The sequence below is a fragment of the Vicia villosa genome, unplaced genomic scaffold (genome assembly GCF_029867415.1).
Source record: "Vicia villosa cultivar HV-30 ecotype Madison, WI unplaced genomic scaffold, Vvil1.0 ctg.000561F_1_1, whole genome shotgun sequence".
NCBI lineage: Eukaryota > Viridiplantae > Streptophyta > Magnoliopsida > Fabales > Fabaceae > Vicia > Vicia villosa.
In genome coordinates this window covers 393,674-412,842 of record NW_026705256.1, presented here as the reverse complement: position 1 = coordinate 412,842, position 19,169 = coordinate 393,674, and the positions used below count along the sequence as shown (strand labels likewise).

Genomic DNA, 19,169 nt, shown 5'->3' with positions numbered 1-19,169 from the left:
AGTGGCAAGATAATTAAATTGAACGTAATTCACTAATTCAAGATAAATTTCTGAATACAATCACATGATTGCTACACACACCCACCTCTAAGGTAACACCTCTTATGTTGCCTTCTCGATCAAATAGTCAAGTCCCTTCGAATATAGGGATACCTTAGCTTGCTGCCTTCGATTCAAAATCACCACGTCCCTCCGATAAAAGATCATAGTCCCTTTCGAGTTGCCTACGATAAATATGATCTCGTCCCTCGATTAAATGGTGATAGTCCCTTCGATTGCTAAGGTATCCCTACTGTTGCCTAAATGACTATTATATCCTTCCCTAAAGACTACTTGCCTCTTCATGGTGAGGACAGTCTTATGGCGAACGATACTTTTTCTCGATGACCCTCGATGACCCGCACATCCAATTGAAAGACTTCCTGCCCTCTCATGGTATGGATAGATCCTTTCGCCCGAAAGACTTAAAGAACAAGAAAGACAACGTAGGGTAGGTAACTATTAATTGCTTGCTCATATTCAAAATCAAATGCTTTTCACACCTCCTATTTTAAAACAATTTCAAAACAAGGCTACGCTTATTTACAAGCTAAAGTCCTTAACGAAATATTTTACTATTCACACACGACACTTCAAACTTTTCAAACATTCAAACAAGTGAGCTAAGCAATTAAGAGCCCATGGATAACCATGGATGCAAAGGGTGCCTTACACCTTCCCTTTGTATAACCTACCCCCGAACTCAAAATCTTTCAAAGATCTTTCCTGTTCTTTTTGCCTTTCCTAAATTTGGATAAAATAAAAGTCGGTGGCGACTCATGCTTAACCGCGACATTTCGATAAAGTCAGTTCACCGTATTACAGTTGGATTGCTACATTTCTCTTGTAAACAGATTTTGAAAAGTAATATTGATTATCTCAATTCCTTTGGAATTGAGGGCAGACATAATCATAGCGAGGACGACTAGTAAACTGCTTAAAAAAATCCTTGTGTCCTCTCTCACTTACTTTCAATAGCAAATTGTTGAATTCGGTAATTGTGCAATCGATGTGAGGTTGAAGATGAAGAGCGGCCTTTAGTTTTCATTATCCCAATTAAACCCCAAATATTTTCAACCCTATTTACAATTTAAAAACCTAAATTGGATGATATCAAACTAACCTAGATGGCACCCAAACAAAAAATGATTATGTGTAATTTGTTTGTGTGTAAGTATAGATGTGAGGTTGAAGATGAAAAGCAATCTTTGTATGTTTATGGTTTCATCAAATTGAAATGATGCATGTATGAGGTATTTATATGTGTGCAAGTTGGAGGCAAAAGAAAAAAATAGAGGTTTAAAAAAGAATGCAAAATTTCAAAAAAATTCACACATGTGTTGACACATATAAGTCATGTGCTGAGTCATTTTGACACATGTGCCGACACATGTATGTCATGAGTCAACTCATAATAGTAAATTTTATGTCACGTATCAACCTGAAGAGCCTTATGAGCCAACTCATGCAAACATAAGCTACGGACTTTAAAAAGCAAGTACATGTGTCGACTCATAAGTCGTACGTGTCGGCTCATAGAAGAAAATTTTCTTCTATGTGTCGACACATGCATACAAAAACTACAATATGTGTTGACACATGCAAACCGAGCCTAGAGGCTTTAATAATGATCCACATGTGTTGACTCATAGCACGTATGTATCGACACATAAACTTGTTTTTCACATAAAACATTATTTTTTTATGCATAAAACCTTTTCTAAATGCATTCTAAATTCTCTATCACTAAAATGAATATTAAGACTCATATGATATCATCCAATTTACACAAATGCTAAAATATCCTAGTTTTGACATCATGCAAAATATCTAATAGGAATGTGTAGTCACAAAACCACCATTTCACTTATTCAACACTACAGTTACACATGAAATGTCATTTTAAACCCCTAGCAACCTTTTATGCCTCACATTCATCCATGAGATTTTAAAAACAATAGGGTTAATCATCTTGACTTTCCTCAAACCAAATCATACCCAACCTGATTTAAATATGTATAAGTGGGATAAAGCTCCCTATCACTAGGATTGGCTATTATTGGTTCATTACTAGAATCAACGTAACTAAGTTCTACTAAGGAGACTCGTACATTTGGGTTTATTGGGTTCTACATGAGCAAACTCAAATGAAAACTAAAAAATAAACAAATAAAAAGAAAATACATTGGGTTTTAATGCAGGTTGTTTGAAGAAATCGGATGAAAACGCAGGTTGTTCAAACAAAGTAATTCAAATTCAAGAACTTTCAACAGTAAAAAAAGGAAAATGAAGCTCCCTCTCAAAACACCTTGAAGTAAAGAAGAATGCAAAAGTGATAATGAATTTCAAGTTCCCACTTTAAAGGCATAACAAGTGCCAAGTTCAACCATCATGATCCACTAGAAAATCAAAACTTACATCTAATAGCTCATTTGGATGATCAAATTAGTAAAGGCAGTTAAGTATACTTGAGTGTTCATAAGCGCCTCACCTTATTCCGCTACGCGTGCAAGGCACATGGAAGCCATTGCTAAAACAATTTTTCTCCTACATGAAGTGCATTTAATATATATGTTCCCTATGCCAACTACTCCCACTAAACATAGCCACCAAAAAGTGCCTTCTAATTAGGCAATATCACTCAACGCATAATATTACCATTGTTCAAACTTTTGGGTCGGCCTGAGTTGATGATAATAATCTCCGCTTCATGATTGATGACAAGAATTTGAGAGAAACTGCTCTACGTTGTCCAACATCCCATAAAGATTGGTTAAATTCATAGGCATAATTGAATCAAATTGCGCCTGTCACTAACGTGCAAGTGGACTTACATCCATGGAAGAAGTACAAAAGCATGCCTCTCTTTCCATAAGAACCATTGATTTGTATCCTATAGCTACCCACGCACGCCCAACAAATCAAAGATGGTTGTCACCGCCACTCCTATACAAGTTTTACTTTGTTTCATAACAAAATACAATTTAACTCATACTAACAAAGTTTCACCTTAATCTCATACTGACTTGAGTTTAAAAATGTTAACCTTTTTGCAACTACCCTCTCTAACCACCTAAGAATTGTCAGTCACCATCGAACCAGAAACATGCTCATGGTGGTCGTCTTTAACCTTTCATCCATTCTCACTTTGAGTATGTATTACTACATTTTTCATCCAATTCTAGTAAGTACTTAGAATTTGAAATAGCAACCTTCCTTCTAGAAGAGTGTTGTGATACCTTGGGTTTTGCAATATTATAAAAGAGGTAAAAGAATGAAAAGATGGTAAAAAACTACAAAAGAGTTATAACCTGGTGTATACCTTATTATTATTAATATTCTCCTTTTTTGTTTCTTCTTCTTCTTGCAAAATCAGTGAATCAAAGACTTAATCATATACAATATTTTAAATTTGGCTCACATCCAAGTCACAATCTTTTTTTTATGACTTCCCTTTGAACTTTATTTTTGAGATACAAGCTAATATTACATTTGGCCTTATCCACCATTTCGATTTTCTTTACTTGTGTTAGGCGTGTAGATATCAATGTTTCACCCTTCAATGATTCTTCACTCGTTTGTTGAGTTAAGATTATTTATATCTTCACTTTCAACAATCTAAATTTGTTGTATTCGAAAATTTCTCGATGTCTAATTTAAAAATTATAATATTCATTTGTAAATTTAACCTTATTTATTCTGCGGTAGACCCTATTTGTTATAAATTATGATAATATTTGACCACTTTCCTTTATTTTTTTGATATTTTATTATGGATGGCGTATAAAACTAACTATTGCAATAAGACATATATTCATCCAAAAATTTAGTAAATAAAAAAGTTCCACACCTAAAGGATTTTTTTTTTAACTCACATTTTTTGGTAAATCAAACCTAAAGTTTGAAATATACATTTTAATGATAGTGATGGGGAACCTATGAGAGGCACAACTAAGTGCTAGATTGTGGCGTATTGTGGGGATTGACAAGTTAAGGTGTGTGTGAAGATTTCACACAATGATTTAATGTTGGACCAAACAAAACAAAACAAAATCGACTCCCGCATTCCACGAAAAACTTGTACAATTAATTCATCTACCTAACCTATTCCTTGAAAAGTAGTAGAGTCATTCACAATAAATGTATTCAAATAGAAAATAAAATCACATTAAATTTCACAATATGAATTTTTTTTCATGTGATAAAAAATATTCCTTGTAAATCTTGTATTATTTGTCTTTCAAAATATTGTTTAAATATTGATAAAAATATTTAAGGTGATGAAACACATTTTATCTTTAGTGTATTGTATACTCAATAATTTGAAAAATAAATATCCATAACTAAACATCATTTAATGTGAGGGGAATGGTTGTTTTTTAATTTCCATTTTATTTTAAAATTATATGTGGGTCTTTTGTTGGCATGTATATGGTGTTGAGCTATCTCTATCACATTAATGTTTCAACAATCAAAACGTATTTTGCTTGTTTGAATGGTTATCTTGGCAAGCTTGGATGTGTGGTTGACACAAGAAATACATTTCTTATTATGTTAAATGTCAATGTGAAAGCAATTATTCTGGGTTTAGATGGGTTTAGAGATGGTGAAATATTCAAAATTTCAATTCATTTTTTTATACGTGAAAAATTAATTAAATAGTATTGTCACTATCAAGATATACAACGGTTAAATTCCGGTAATGTTATAAATTAAGGTTGGAAATTCAATTGATATTTAATGTCTTGTTTTTAATGTTGGAACTCCAGTAATGTTGTAAACTAAGGTTGTATCTTGAAGATTTCTCACTTAAGCACTCATTTTTACACGTTTTGTGTTTGGAAGAATATGTATCGTCAAGGTTTCTTATTTAGAGTAATTCGTTCCGACACAGTTTGTAGTTGGCGAATTGTGTATCGACATGTCTATAATAACATAAGTTCATTCAAGTCACTCAACTTCAATTTTATATACTGTCAAAGTTTCTTATTTAAAATAATTTGTCCTGACACAACTCATATTTAAGGAATTGTGTACAATATATCTATAATAACATAAGTCCACTCAATGTCAGTCAACTTCGACCCTCTAGACATAAAGCTCACCGGAATTTTAGAGAACACTCAAAAAGGGAAGGGTGAGCTTAAATCGACCTTCAGTGGGATCAGTTAAGCCTATTAGTGTGAGAGAAGGGGCGACCTCTCCTGGCCACGAGGTCGGCTTGGTATTTAGTAACTAGGCTTCATTGACTCAGCAATGAGTCAGATAAAAATCCCAAATAATGGATTTTAAACTCTCATTACCAAACATAGACAAGTTGATTGAAGGGTCCACAAGTTAGAAAATACTTATTTTCATGGATGTGAGTTTGGGGTACAACCAGATCAAGATGAATTTTAGCGATGCATGCAAAACGACATTCATGATGAATAACTGCAACTATTACTATGAAGTAATGTCGTTTGGTCTCAAAAACGCCGAAGTCACCTACCAAAGGCAGATGAGCATCGTCTTTGCATACCAAATTAGTCGTAATTTAGAAGTGTACATTGATGACATGGTGGTCAAAACTTCTGAAGACAAGAACCACTGTGACGATTTTAAAGATATTATGGAGTGAGTTAGGAGATATAACATGCGCCTCAACCTAGCCAATTGTTTTTTTGGAGTGTAAATAGGGGAAGTTTTAGGATTTATGTTAATAGAATGAGTAAGTGAATTTAACTAGAACAAGTGTCAAAGTTATAATGAACATGAGGAGCCAGACCTCAATTAAAGAAGTTCAATAATTTATGGAACTATGTGATTTCAAGTATGAAGCTAATGATCTTGCTGACAACCTTCCTAGTGTTTTAATGGCGCCGACGTTGATGGATATTAAAGCCCGTGGTGACATCTTTACAACTCTCTCATGATGGTGATTAACTTGAAGATATTTCAAGTCTCATCCTATAGAAGATTCAAGGTTCTAGTGAAATGCTTATAAGATCAGCATATCTGAAAAAGGAACTTGAAAGCTCCAGAGTTGTGAAAGAGAAGAAGTGTAAAAGCTCGTGTAATCGTGTATGTCTAAATAAAGGTGGTAAAACGGGCCTAGTCCGTTGGGCATGCCCGTTTTGCCCACACTTTAGTGTGGGGCGGGCCCGTCCCATTTTTTTGCGGGCTTTTGAGGGCATGTGAATTCACATAGTTTTTTTACTTTTTTAGGCCTAAAAGTTGAAGTGTCTGCGGGTATTCCCCGCCCAGCCCGCACTTTTGTGCGGGACGGGGTAAGGTTTTAGCCTCGTAAACTTAACTATGACGGCTCCGCCCCGCCCCATTTTTTGCGGGCTTTGGTCGGGGGGCTTAAACGGGGCGGACATGCCCGTTTGCCACCCCTATGTCTAAATGACTAGAGCCTCGTGAAAGTAGGAGAGTAAATCATAATATACTAATCAAAATCACACACACACTTAAAACTTTTTTTTAAGCCTATTGTTACCTCACAAAACACCTAAAAATGTTTTTAAGGCCTAACCAATTAATTAGGAGACTGTCAGCTTGATTAGCAGAATAATTTAAAATTTCCAATCAATTAGATTCATAGCTTAAACGATTAGATGGATTATAATCGATTATATAATTGATTATGACAATCTATTACTATTTGGTAACTGCTCTATCTCAAAACTTTCCTTTTTGGACTCAAATAATCGATTATTGCAAGTACCTAATCATTTGGTCATTTAAAAGGTCCATGGATTGTTTCCATTTTGATCCAAATTTTTTACTTTATAAAGGAGACTTCTCCTCACTTTATTTTACACCAAAAGTTGAGATTTTCCTAACTCTTCACAATTTATCTCTCTTTTCTCTCTCTAAATATTTTCTTTTCACACAGTTGACTTAGTGTCTTGTGAGTGAAAATTGCTTCTAAGGAAAGAGTTGTACTAGGGTCGTGTCACTGTTGTTATTTTCAAGAGTGTGATACTCTTAAAGAATTGAGTTTAATTCATGAGATCAACCATTTGCAAAATCTTTGTTGGGTTATAGAACTCATCCTGGAAAAGTTATGTTTGGTTATTCAGATCAGTCTGTAAAATCTCTAATTAGATCATGAGCTTAGCTCATGGAAAATATCTCTTTTGGTTGGGGGATAAGGTAGTAAAATATTTCGATTCACGTGTATCAATGGTTTATGGGCATAACCTGTAGAAAGCTCAATATTATAGTCAAATTTGAGAAAGATATATTGGGAACAGGACTAGGTCAATGTTCTGCCGAACTTGGATAATTCTCTGATTCCATCTCTCTCACCTTATATTTTAAATTCATGTCATTTACATTACTTTTTTATTTTTCTGATTCTTTTCTTTCTGATCTTGAGAGTACTAGCATAACTTACTTCTTAAGTAATAAACACTCTAGATTAATTGCAAATTTTAAATACGACAATCCCCCTCCCCCCCTCTTGTGTTTGGATTCACTTGTCTAACAAGTGGCATCAGAGCTTAAGTCATGTTAAAGACCAATTGTCCCAGGGGAAAATGACTTCAAAGTATTCACTAAACAATTCCCCATCTTTTAATGAAGAAGGGTATTGTTTGCGAAAAGAAAAAATGAAGTTTTTCATAAAAATAATGAATTGTGGTATTTGAAAGAGAGAGAATAGTATTTGTACCAAATTATCTTTATTTTTTATTGATTCGAATAATCATAAAAACAGAGTGAGAGAATAATAAATTAATAGTATTAATTAGAGAGTAGAATTGAAAAATTAAAATTGCATTAAAAATTAAAAATGATACTTATTTTTAAATAAATAATTTTATCAAATATGACACTTATTTTAGAACAGAGAGAATAATATATACGGTGCATTAAGAAATTCCCTACTTAATTGATGGAGAAACAAGTCACAATGTCGGTGAAGCTTTTATAAGAATAATGATATGTTTGGTTTGGCGGTGCGTTTCAGAGAATCACAATGAAAATCCACGTTTACTCAAAAACTACGTTTTGTAGTTTCTCTAAATCACAGCTGGAAGCATCGTAGACGTGCGTTTGGTGGCTGAAAAGCCAATCCAAACAGGCTCTAAAACTACAAAATACATGTGCTGCACAAGAACTTCTTGTATTCCAATTCTTTTCCAAATAAATACCCTAGAGTACCTATTCACCACAACCCCCCACCCCCCAAAAAAAGCAACTTATGAACAAATCTTCATCTTATTCTTCTAACTCTTCAACTTTCATCCTTCAAATTTCAAAATCAATGGAAAGATTATAAGCTTAACATCGCTAACACTTTACTTTATGAGGTATTCGCGCTGCGGCTTTTACATAAAAAAACATCCAAAACGTAAGAGAAAAAAGTGTGCAGTTCGATTTGGTTCGGTTGATTTTTACAAATAAAATCAAACCAAATCAAACTAATACGGTTTGAGTTGGTTCGCCTTTTTTACAAAAATTTATTAAGTCATACATACACATAGATGACAACATAACTTTGTATTTAGTCATTTATGTATTATCAAATAACAACAAAATTCATCATATTTGATAACAGCTTTCTATTTAATATACAAAAATAATATTAGATAAAAGTGAAATAAAAAACATAGAATAGTCATAAAACAATATCATAAACATTGTAATGAAATAAAAAAAAGAGGAGATGAAAGATTATAGAAGATGAAAAAGAAAGAGCAGAAGAGATGAGAGATTAAATAAGGAGAATATTAGAACTGTAATTGGAAGAGAAAATAGTAAAATAAAAATAATAAGTTGAAAAAGAAAAAATTTAAGAGATAAAATACTAAAAAAAAAGAAGTGATATGTACTTGGAAAAGATGAGAAAAAGAAACAATACCGCTAAGAGAGATTTGAGAAGACTTAAAAAACCTTAAGCGTGAGGAAGAGAAAATCATTCGTAATCGTAAGGCTAAGGCATAACAGGTTTGAATTTGAGTTGGATATAAGTTATTGAAGTTTGGGGATTGTAAGATAATGCGGTTTGGTTCAGTTTGTAAAATACAAACCGAAAATCAAACCAAACCAAATCGCGCAGTTTGTTAAAAAATGGTTCAAACACATCCAAACCAAATGCGATTTTTTACAATTTCGATTTGATTTTGTTCGATTTTGCGGTTTTCTATTTGGCCGATTTGATTTTGAAGACCCCTACTTGGGTGGAGTCACACAAAAATGTTAAGACAAGAATATTTCATTTCAAATTAATTAAATCTCAAACTAATCATGTAGCAAATCATTTAAAATAACAATTAAATTTTAATCTTCTGTTCTTACATGTTTACACTACACTACGAAAGATGTCACCTCTAAAATTGAGATCATAAGCTTCTACATAAATTGAAGAACCTTTGTTATTGACTTATTACAACAATGTTTCTTGTTGACTACAAAATTTACAGTTTCAATTTACCAAATTCTCAAATACTTACGCTGATTATTAGGTATCAGATTGTTGTATCAACTGAGAGTATATATATTCATCAACTCTCTGTTTTGCCAAGGCTACCTGTTTCAAAATTTCAAGTTTCAAAAAAAAAAAGGTACGAATAGATATTCAACCGAAGAAAACCAACAAATAATAGTAACAAGAGCACAACATAAATTTGTGTCCATGATTAGTGCTAGCCTGAGATTTTAGTGTAGCATTTTGATACGAATGTATAAAAATGTGTAGATAACCAAGTCATACTTTCGACATGACACAAATTCGATAATGTACCTAGTATATAAGCATATACGTGTCGGATTTTAAAGACCAAAACCCATGTAGCAGTATACGTGTTGGATTTTTAAGAGTTAGTTGTTGCTGACAGTTGATAATATACCTAGTATATAAGCGAATTTCTACTGAGTCAGGGGTTCGCAATTCATTTTGCTCTCTTTAGAACTCATTAGGGGTGGGAATAGGTCAGGGTCAACTATTAGGGGCCTACGGCCTAGCCTACATAGGCTCATGTCAGACTTTTTTTTAAATAGAAAAGACTCGGACTTTTTTATAAGTCTATTTAGGCTAATAGGTCAATCAAACATTCGAAAAGACTAGGCTCAGACCTAAAAACAAGCCTATGATAGGCTACAGGTCAGGCTTAGGCTTTGGATTTTTTAGCAAGTCAGGCTCAAGATTGACAAAATCTAGCTCGGTCCAACCTATTCTCACCCCTAGAACTCATAAATCCTATTCACTGAGATAACAATTGTGAGAAATGTATGAATCTATGTTCCATTTTGATTCAAGCGTTTCAATTGCTTTATTATTATTTACTTCTTTACTTGCTTTGTCCTTTTAAGCACTTTTACTTTATTTTTTGGGTGTTTATATTATAAATCCTTGCAGCACAAGCACATATTCTAGAACATTTTATATAAAGTGGCCATTAGGATTTTCGAGTTTGATCCTACAAGTGAACTAAAGGTCGTATTCGTTTACTAAAAACACCAATAAACAATTAGAAAATTAAATCAAATTAGCATTTTAATCTGAGCTGAAAAGTGCCTCTCTTTTTTCCGAAATAGCAAAAGGGTAAAAATCAATAATGATAACAAACAAGATTACCTGTTGGGCACTGCCACCAAATTGAATCTGCCTATGCTTCTGTTCACCTTTTCCACCATAAACCTGCAGCATTTTTCCAATGGGTGAATAGATAAATCAGCTAAAAACAGTCTTGTACAATTGCAAAGAAAAAATTAATAACAATTTATTGTACATGATAAATAAGGGAATTAACAAACTCTTCATCCTATAAAAATGTAATGATGTCAACAACAAATTTTAAGTCGATTTATCAATTCACCAAGAGCTGGAAAAGATAAGATGTGATATATGCTGTTAAAATGAAGTAATTAGAAATCTAACCTTGATCATTGCTCCAGACTCATTTCTGATTCTTGATATGTTTGAGCCGCTTCTGCCAATCAACCCACCAACCATTGTTTCCGAAATCAGCATCTCGAATGTAACATAATCAACTGCAAGATTGGTTGTCCTAGAGATGAAGTGGTTGTAAGACAATATTCAAAACCTGATATAACTGCTAAATGGCAGCTAAAAGCTGTTCTGATATAGAAAACATTAAATAACCTGAATTTGGGTCAAGATATGGCTGGGATGGTCGAACTGCAGCGTAATTGTATGTTGGGCTGATTGAAATCACTTGTCTTGGGGGGTTTTCCCTAAACAAAATTTGAGTTGATAAATACATGAGACAAAATGGACTAAATTTCGAATAGAGGTTTGAACAAGGTTTAGATTTTATACAGAAGTTCACTAACAGACCTTAATTGGATACCTATCTCCTCCAATGCCTTCATTACTGTGGAAACATCTCCTGATAACTAAATTCAACAAGAATGGTCAAGAACAGAAGAGCAGAGCATAAAACAAATATTTTATTTAAATCACCAAATCATCTCCCATAATACTTGCATGGTTTACATAGTATATTAAGTGCAAACTTTACCGATCAGAGGATTTACCAACAAAAAATATAAAATTTAGTAATTTTAGCAGCTTCTGAAGAAAGGAGGCCAATAGTCTTCAGAATATATAGCAGAATGGTATGATTAGTTTCATAAATAGCATTGAAAATTAAAATTCAATTGACCCGAATGGAACTTCAAAAAATTATAGAGAATGATCACGCCTTTAAAAGATTGTATCGCGTGATTTGTACAGAGAAACACTAATGCCTAATATGTAGAAAGGTGCGTGTCATTCAACACTTTGATGCAAGCATTAGTTCACCGAAACTGTAAAAGTCTTATTGTTATTTTGGTGGTTTATCTTGTATGTTTAACTATTAATATTATTAATACACCATAGTACATAAAAATTCGATACAACAAACTAAGTATCTTATCATCTAGGTTAAAATCAATAAAACAAACTAAGTATATTGTCATCTTGGTTAAAATAATGAAGTCAAAACATTATGGTGAAAGGGAGTTACAAAGTCGTTTCAGAAAATACCAAATATGCTTCATAGAAAAAAAATTGAGCATGGCATTAGACATCCCACCTGTACTACTCGATCAGATTCATGTGCAGAAGCACACAAAGGCAACTGACTAGGTGCAAGTACAGAAATCATGGCACCAGAAGAGTTCCGTAACTTCTCAATGTTTTGACCCGACATCCCAATCAATCCACCTGCCTGGGACCCAGCAATCAAAAGTCTTATTGTATTGGCAGCCACGTGCCCGGCATTAACCCTTGACGTATCAAGACTGCTACCATCTTCCTGTTACAAAGAGCATAATTTTATCAATCCATCTCAATAGCAGCAATAAACACAGGTTACACCTAACATGACAGCATGATTAATAACTATATGCACTGATATCTCTTAAAATAGAGGATAAGCGGTCTGCGAAAAATCAGAAGTCCCCATACCGCTAACAGAATTATAAGAGAATGGTTAGTAGCTCAAAACCTCTAATCAGGTTTATAACTAATATATTAAATGATTGAGCATAAAAACATTTTTTATTATGTGATGCATGGATACAGTGACATGTATGGTATCCAACAAAAGACTATACAGGGGTACCACAATTTACAAGAATAATAGCATACAACAGGCATGACAACGTATTACAAACAATAACTATCAAAAACTACCAAAACCTTTTCCACCAGGTGCAATCGGCTAAATCTGGCATGTCCACCTTACCAATTCTTCTATGGCTCTACTCCATACAATACAAACCACCTAAAGTCTACAGTAGATTTTCCTCCGGTAGTTACATTTTTATCACGCCTTGTCTTAACATTCTCATCACTGCAATACTAAACTTTTTTTGTTGTAGAATCTTTACCACCAAATTTCAGGTTTGGATTATATTGTTGACTTGACATCTCTGTTTATATCCTTGTCGTTTATTAAATTATATATACTTACACCATAAGACTTACCGTACGGTTTGCTTCTAATTACCTCTGGACTCTCTCCAACTACGATAACATCGTATACAAAAACAAGCTCTTTGACAAATACTCTTCGATTTGTTCAGCAAGCATGTCTTAAATCAAGATAAAAAAGATAAAGACTCAAAGATAGCCCTTGGGATAGACTTGTAGCTATAGGAAAATATTCATACAAATTATATGCATTCAAATTTTACACATAAAAGTACCCCAAAAAAATATTAGATTTAACATTAAACTAAAAAAATATTACACAATAATTCAAAATAAAAAATAAAAACTAACTGACTTGATAATTGATTTCAGTACATCATATCTATCATACCTTTAAAATTAATTTGGCTATCTGCTCTAAAGCTTTTTCTGCACAAGTAACCATTTCATCATTGTCTTTAGAACTAATAATGATAACACGCTCTTCATAAATCTGCCAAAAAGGAAAACAATAGATTGGATTCAGCAAACCCTAACTTTTACCCTAGCAAATTCCACCAAAAAAAAAAACCTTACAGCAATAGCGTCAGCAATTTTGATGTTAGCTTTGGTCTCTTCCCGAATCTTCTGTATCCGGCAACCTTCTTTTCCGATAACCTTACCGATCTGCCGAGACGGCACGACGATCCTGAATATCACATCCTGACCCTTCACGCGTTTGGCCGCCGATAGCTCTGCGGAGACGGAGACACCCGGATCTTCTTCCTCTCGGCGGCGCTTCCCATGTGCGGGGTATCCTGCGGCGTCTTGAGTGGAGTAAGGGACCCGGAGTGGCATGTGATATGGCATTTGCATATGCATGGGTATGTGCATCGGCATAGGCATGCGCATGTTGGGCATGTGCATGTTGGGTATGTGCATGGGATGCTGTGGAGGGAATGGTGGGATTTGATTCGGCTGAGGAACCATGGTGTTTATCGGAATTTGACCTTGTTGAGACATTGCTGGTTTTGTTTTGGAGAAAGTACGAGTGATGTTCCAACTGAATGAAATGAAATATAGGGTTTTATTGGTGCCCAATTACCAACATGTCCTCTTCTAGTTGTATTTTTTTTGTTTGATTTAATAAGCCAAATTTACTCAATTGTGAATAATGGATTATTAATAATATCTTGTGTTTTTCATCTTAATGAACTCATTTTGATATGAATGTGCATTTACTTTATTGTCTAGCATTTTATATATAGGATTTATTATAAAACTATATAGAAATCAAAGAGAGTAAGATAAGAGATAAAGTTGTATTTTAATCTTTAAAAGGTATCTTTTACATTGTAATGTGGGTCTTATTTATAGAACTCAAGTGAGATGAAAAATCATGTCTATTAAAGGGGAATAGGAAGATGAAAAACAAGAAGAACGATGGACATCAACTATTATAAATATTCATAACACTCCCCCTTGGATGTCCATTGAGGATGTGCGTCGTTAAAATCTTACTAGAAAAAACTCAGTGAAAAAAAATCTAGTGAAGGAAAAAATGTATAATCTTTTGTACTAGTTAGATTAAAAATTCTACTTGGGAGTGACTTTGTGAAAATGTCTACAAGGTTATCACATGAACAAATTTGTTGGATGCTTATATCACCATTCTTTTGAAGATCATGAGTAAAAAAAACTTTGAGGAAATGTGTTTTCTCTGGTCTCCTTTAATATAACCATCTTTCAATTGAGCGATGCATGCAGTATTATCTTCGTATATGGTCGTTGTATTTAATTTTTCAAAAGATAAACCACAAGTATTTTGGATGTGTTGAATTAAAGATCTCAACCAAACGCATTCTCGACTTGCCTCATGCAATGCTAAAAGTTCTGCATGATTAGATGATGTTGTTGTTATGGTTTGTTTCACTGATCTTCATGAAATAGTTGCACATCCACATGTAAACAAATAACCTGTTTGTGATCTACCATTATGAGGATCTAACAAGTAACCTACATCTATATAACCTGTTAATTCGAATTTGAATACTTTTGTATAAAACAAACACATGTTTATTGTACCTCTAAGGTAACGAAGTATATGTTTGACTCCGTTCCAATGTCTTCGTGTAAGTGAAGAAATGTATCTTGCTAATAGATTTACAGCAAATGATATATCATGACGTGTATAATTAGCAAGGTACATTAGTGCTTCAATTGCAATGAGATATGGTACTTCAGGACCAAGCAATTTTTCATCCTTTTCTCGAGGTCTAAAGGGATTTTTCTCCACATCTAATGATCTAACAAACATTGGAGTAGACAAGGGGTGACATTTGTCCATATAGAAACGTTTTAACATTTTTTTTATATAGCCTTCTTGATATACAAATATTCCTTTATTCAAATGTTCAATTTGCAAACCTAGATATACTTTTGTCTTTCTTAGGTCCTTCATCTCAAACTCTTTCATTAAACAATTCATAGCTTTTGGGAGCTCTTTAAGAGTTCCGGTAATATTTATGTCATCCACGTAGACCGCTATTACTGAAAATCCCTTTCCTGATCTTTTTATAAAAATACAAGGACAAATAGAGTTATTTGTATATCCTTCTCTAAGCAAAAATTCACTGAGACGATTACATCACATCCGTTCAGATTATTTCAGCACATAGAGAGACTTATTCAATCTTATGGAGTAACTTTCTCGAGATTCGGAGTTGTGTGCATCTGGTATATTAAACCCATCAGGGAGTTTCATGTAATTTTCACTATCAAGTGAACCATACAGATAAGTTGTTACAACATCCATCATGTGCAAATTAAGCCCTTCATATGCTACTCCCTTCATTCCTTATTATAAGCAAAATTTTACTTTTTAGATACATTGAATAATTAATGTATTAGGATTATATATAGTCTAGATACATTAATTATTCAATGTATCTAAAAAGTGAAACTTTGCTTATAATAAAGAATGGAGGGAGTACTGGGCTGATTAGATATCGAAAAGTACTTCCATTCACTACACGTGAATATGTCTCATCAAAATCAATTTCAGGTTTTGGGAAAATCCTTGAGAGACAAGTCGAGCTTTGTATCTCACAATTTCACCTTTTTCATTTTATTTTCGTACGAAAACCCATTTGTATTCAACTGGTTTCTCACCTTCGGGTGTTCATACTACATGTCCAAAAACTTATCTTTTATAGATTGAGTTTAATTCTGCCTCAATTGCATCTTTCCATTCTGGCAAGTCCTCACTTTGTCCAAATTTTGATAGACGTTGGTTCTTGATCCTCTTTGCCATTTATCTCATTTAGAATTATATTGTATTCCATTTTGGACTTAATTTATCGAGATCTCTTTATTTTCACGAGTTTTAGACACCTGATCAATCTCTTCTAGAGATGAATGTTTATTATGTCCGAAGGTTCTCTTAGATTTTCTATATCCTCATTTGGACCATCTTTATTCTTAGCTCTCTTTCTTGTTCGAGGATTTTTTATCTTTGAAACCAATTGGTATGTCATGTTACAGACGTGGTTGAGACTCATTTGATTGTCCAACAGGGATATCAATTCTTATTGGAGCATTTTCAACTGGTATATATGATTTAGTCACACCTTTTGGATCTGTGAATGCATTTGGTAATTGATTTGCTAAGTTTTGCAGCTGGATTATTTTTTAAACTTCTAGTTCACATTGTTTTATTCGAGGATCAAACTGAGATAATGATAATTCATTCCAACTGATCTCTTTTTCCAGGTTCTTATTCTCTCCCCCTAATGTTGGAAAATTTGATTCATCAAAACGATAATCAGGGAAACGAGCCATGAATAAATCCCCAATTGTTGGTTCAAGGAACTTTACAATAGATGGAGATTCATATCCAACATATATTCCCATCCTCTTTTGAGGTCCCATCTTATTGCGCCGTGGTAGAGAAATTGGAACATACACCGCACATCCAAAAATTCTTTGATGGGAAATATTAGGTTATTTACCAAAAACTAATTGTAAAAGGGAAGAGGTGTAGTAACTCGTTGGCTTGATGCGAATCAATGTTGCAGCATGCAAAATTGCATGTCCCCGGGCAGAAACTGGGAATTTGCATCTCGTAATCAGTGGTCTTGCAATTAATTTTATTCGTTTAATAAATGATTCTGCAAGTCCGTTTTGTGTATGAACATGTGTTACTGGGTGTTCAATGTCAATTCCAATAGACATACAATACTCATTAAATGTTTGAGATGAAAATTCTGCAGCATTATCAAGACTTATTTTCTTGATAGGATAATCGGGGAAATAAGCTCTTATTTGAATCAGTTGAGCTAGCAATCTCGCAAATGTTTGGTTGCGAGTTGACAATAAACAAACAAGTAACCATCTAGTTGATGCATCAATTAAAAACATAAAATATCCAAATGGTCCACATGATGGGTGTATTGACCCATAAATATCACCATGTATACGCTCTAAAAAATTGATAGATTCATTTACAATTTTTGTTGGTGATGGTCGAATTATTAATTACCTTTGCGAGCAAGAGCTGCATGAGAACTTATTTGATTGAATGACTTCACTACTCGTTAATTGATGATCGCATGAATTTTCAATTATTTTTTGCATCATTATATAACAGAGATAGACCAACTGGTCATGTCAAATTAGAAATTTACCATTATTTGTAAACTTCTAGTTTACAGTTGTATCTGCTTCAGTTGTACTAATATAAGTGTAGTACAAGTTAGAGGATAAAGCCAGTAGCTTTTCCATTACACATTTTGTGTACAAATTATGTTTTGTAATATACAAATATTCAATCCCTCCATCATCTCATGTTTCAATATGGTAGCCATTTAGGCGAATATCTTTGAAACTCAATAAATTTAAATGAGACTTGGGGGAATATAATGCATTATCAATGTACAATATTGTTCCTCCACGTAACAACATATTGGATCTTCTGAAGCCTTCGATTATTTTTTAGGTGCCAGATATAGTACTGACATCAGTATTTCGATTCACTAAATTAGAGAAATATCTTTTATTCTTGAGAATTGTGAGGGTTGTTGCACTGTCAGCAAGGCACATATCTTCATTACATGAGCTAGTGTATATATTCATTCTATGAACAATGGTAACTGTTAACAATAAGTTATAAGCGCATATTAAAAACATAAGTTATTTAAATAGTAAATTATGTAAACAGACAAGAAGAAAACACACTTTATTATTATTCTTAGAAAATAAAATTCAAAACATCCATAAAACTGAAATTTCCATAGTTTGACGGTTTTCTACATTATGTGTCAGGTCAAGCGGAAGCGGTTTTAATTACCATTCACCATATAAAAGCTATTATATGCGTCTTACACATGTACTTTTTCATTCACTCTTGCAAAACTATACCTCTCAGATCTCTTTGACCTGAATGTCAGAGTGTAACCTTGCAAACACACAAACGCTCCACCGATTCAAAGGTTCATACCACTGAACCAAAAGAATTATATGTTTACATGTCCCATAAATTCTGTTTCCCACTAGAATAATGGCATGGTTTATGGGAATCATCCTCTGGTTCTCGGGAATTTTCATGAAATTCCACGAAATCCTACTTATTGCATTGTCGCAATTGTTTTCTCACACGACCTAATATTTGATTAACTTTTTCGCCAGCAAATGGTAGCTTCCAGGTTTGTTGGGTAACCACGCATCGTGATGCTGACTCTAGGATTGAAGCCATTGCATCGACATTCTCCTTCACACCATAGGTCTTACCTCTTTCCGTATAGGGAGTTGATCCAGTTCTTGTAACTTCTCTGACCATATCATCTCCACAGGCTCTCGTTGTTCCTCTTGTCGGGCATATAACTTTTCATATCTTTCTGACTTTACAACCTTTTCGATATTTAATTCAATGTCAGACCTCTAAATGACCTTAACTGCAAGCACAATATCCCGAACCAGAAATGTCCTAGAGCCTCCAAAAGTTTTAGACCAACCTTGAAATGCAAGGAGCGAATGAACTAATCACCACCATTTAGAATTTGGTACAAAAGATGAATACACACCTCTTAGCTAAAAGATTCATATGAAATGAAGAAAATCAACAAGTTTTTTGTCCAAAGGTCACACATCGTACGAGGTAGCACGACTCGATAAAGCTAAAGCCACACCTTAAATGATTTTAGATGATGCCGCCTTACAGTTTTGCGGGGTCCTTAGATCAATAGAACACAATCATCGTTGGGCTCACTGATCCCCCCTC

The 19,169-nt window shown here is 33.8% G+C and overlaps 1 protein-coding gene across 2 annotated transcripts; it reads right to left on the bottom strand.

Annotated features, from left to right (window-relative positions):
- Positions 1-9,289: 9,289 nt before the first annotated feature.
- Positions 9,290-13,964, bottom strand: LOC131629363 (flowering locus K homology domain-like). Of its 2 annotated transcripts, XM_058900151.1 has the most exons (8): positions 13,490-13,964; positions 13,305-13,406; positions 12,072-12,293; positions 11,330-11,388; positions 11,135-11,226; positions 10,910-11,022; positions 10,607-10,669; positions 9,290-9,559 (listed from the first exon to the last, which is right to left on the bottom strand). In XM_058900151.1, the coding sequence occupies exons 1-8, from the start codon at positions 13,913-13,915 to the stop codon at positions 9,491-9,493; spliced, it is 1,146 nt and encodes a 381-aa protein (XP_058756134.1). In that variant the 5' UTR covers positions 13,916-13,964; the 3' UTR covers positions 9,290-9,490. The 2 variants fall into 2 exon arrangements, 1 of the variants encoding a protein (XP_058756134.1); XR_009292037.1 differs by lacking the exon at positions 9,290-9,559 and having other exon boundaries at positions 10,910-11,039.
- Between the last annotated feature and the right edge of the window lie 5,205 nt (positions 13,965-19,169).

Coding starts and splice junctions, on each gene's coding strand:
- LOC131629363 (XM_058900151.1), bottom strand. CDS start 13,915: ATGTCTCAACAAGGTCAAATTCCGATAAACACCATGGTTCCTCAGCCG. Junction 11,023..11,134: donor ATATCTTGACCCAAATTCAG/GTTATTTAATGT, acceptor CCAATCTTGCAG/TTGATTATGTTACATTCGAG. Junction 9,560..10,606: donor TTGGTGGCAGTGCCCAACAG/GTAATCTTGTTT, acceptor ATTTTGAAACAG/GTAGCCTTGGCAAAACAGAG.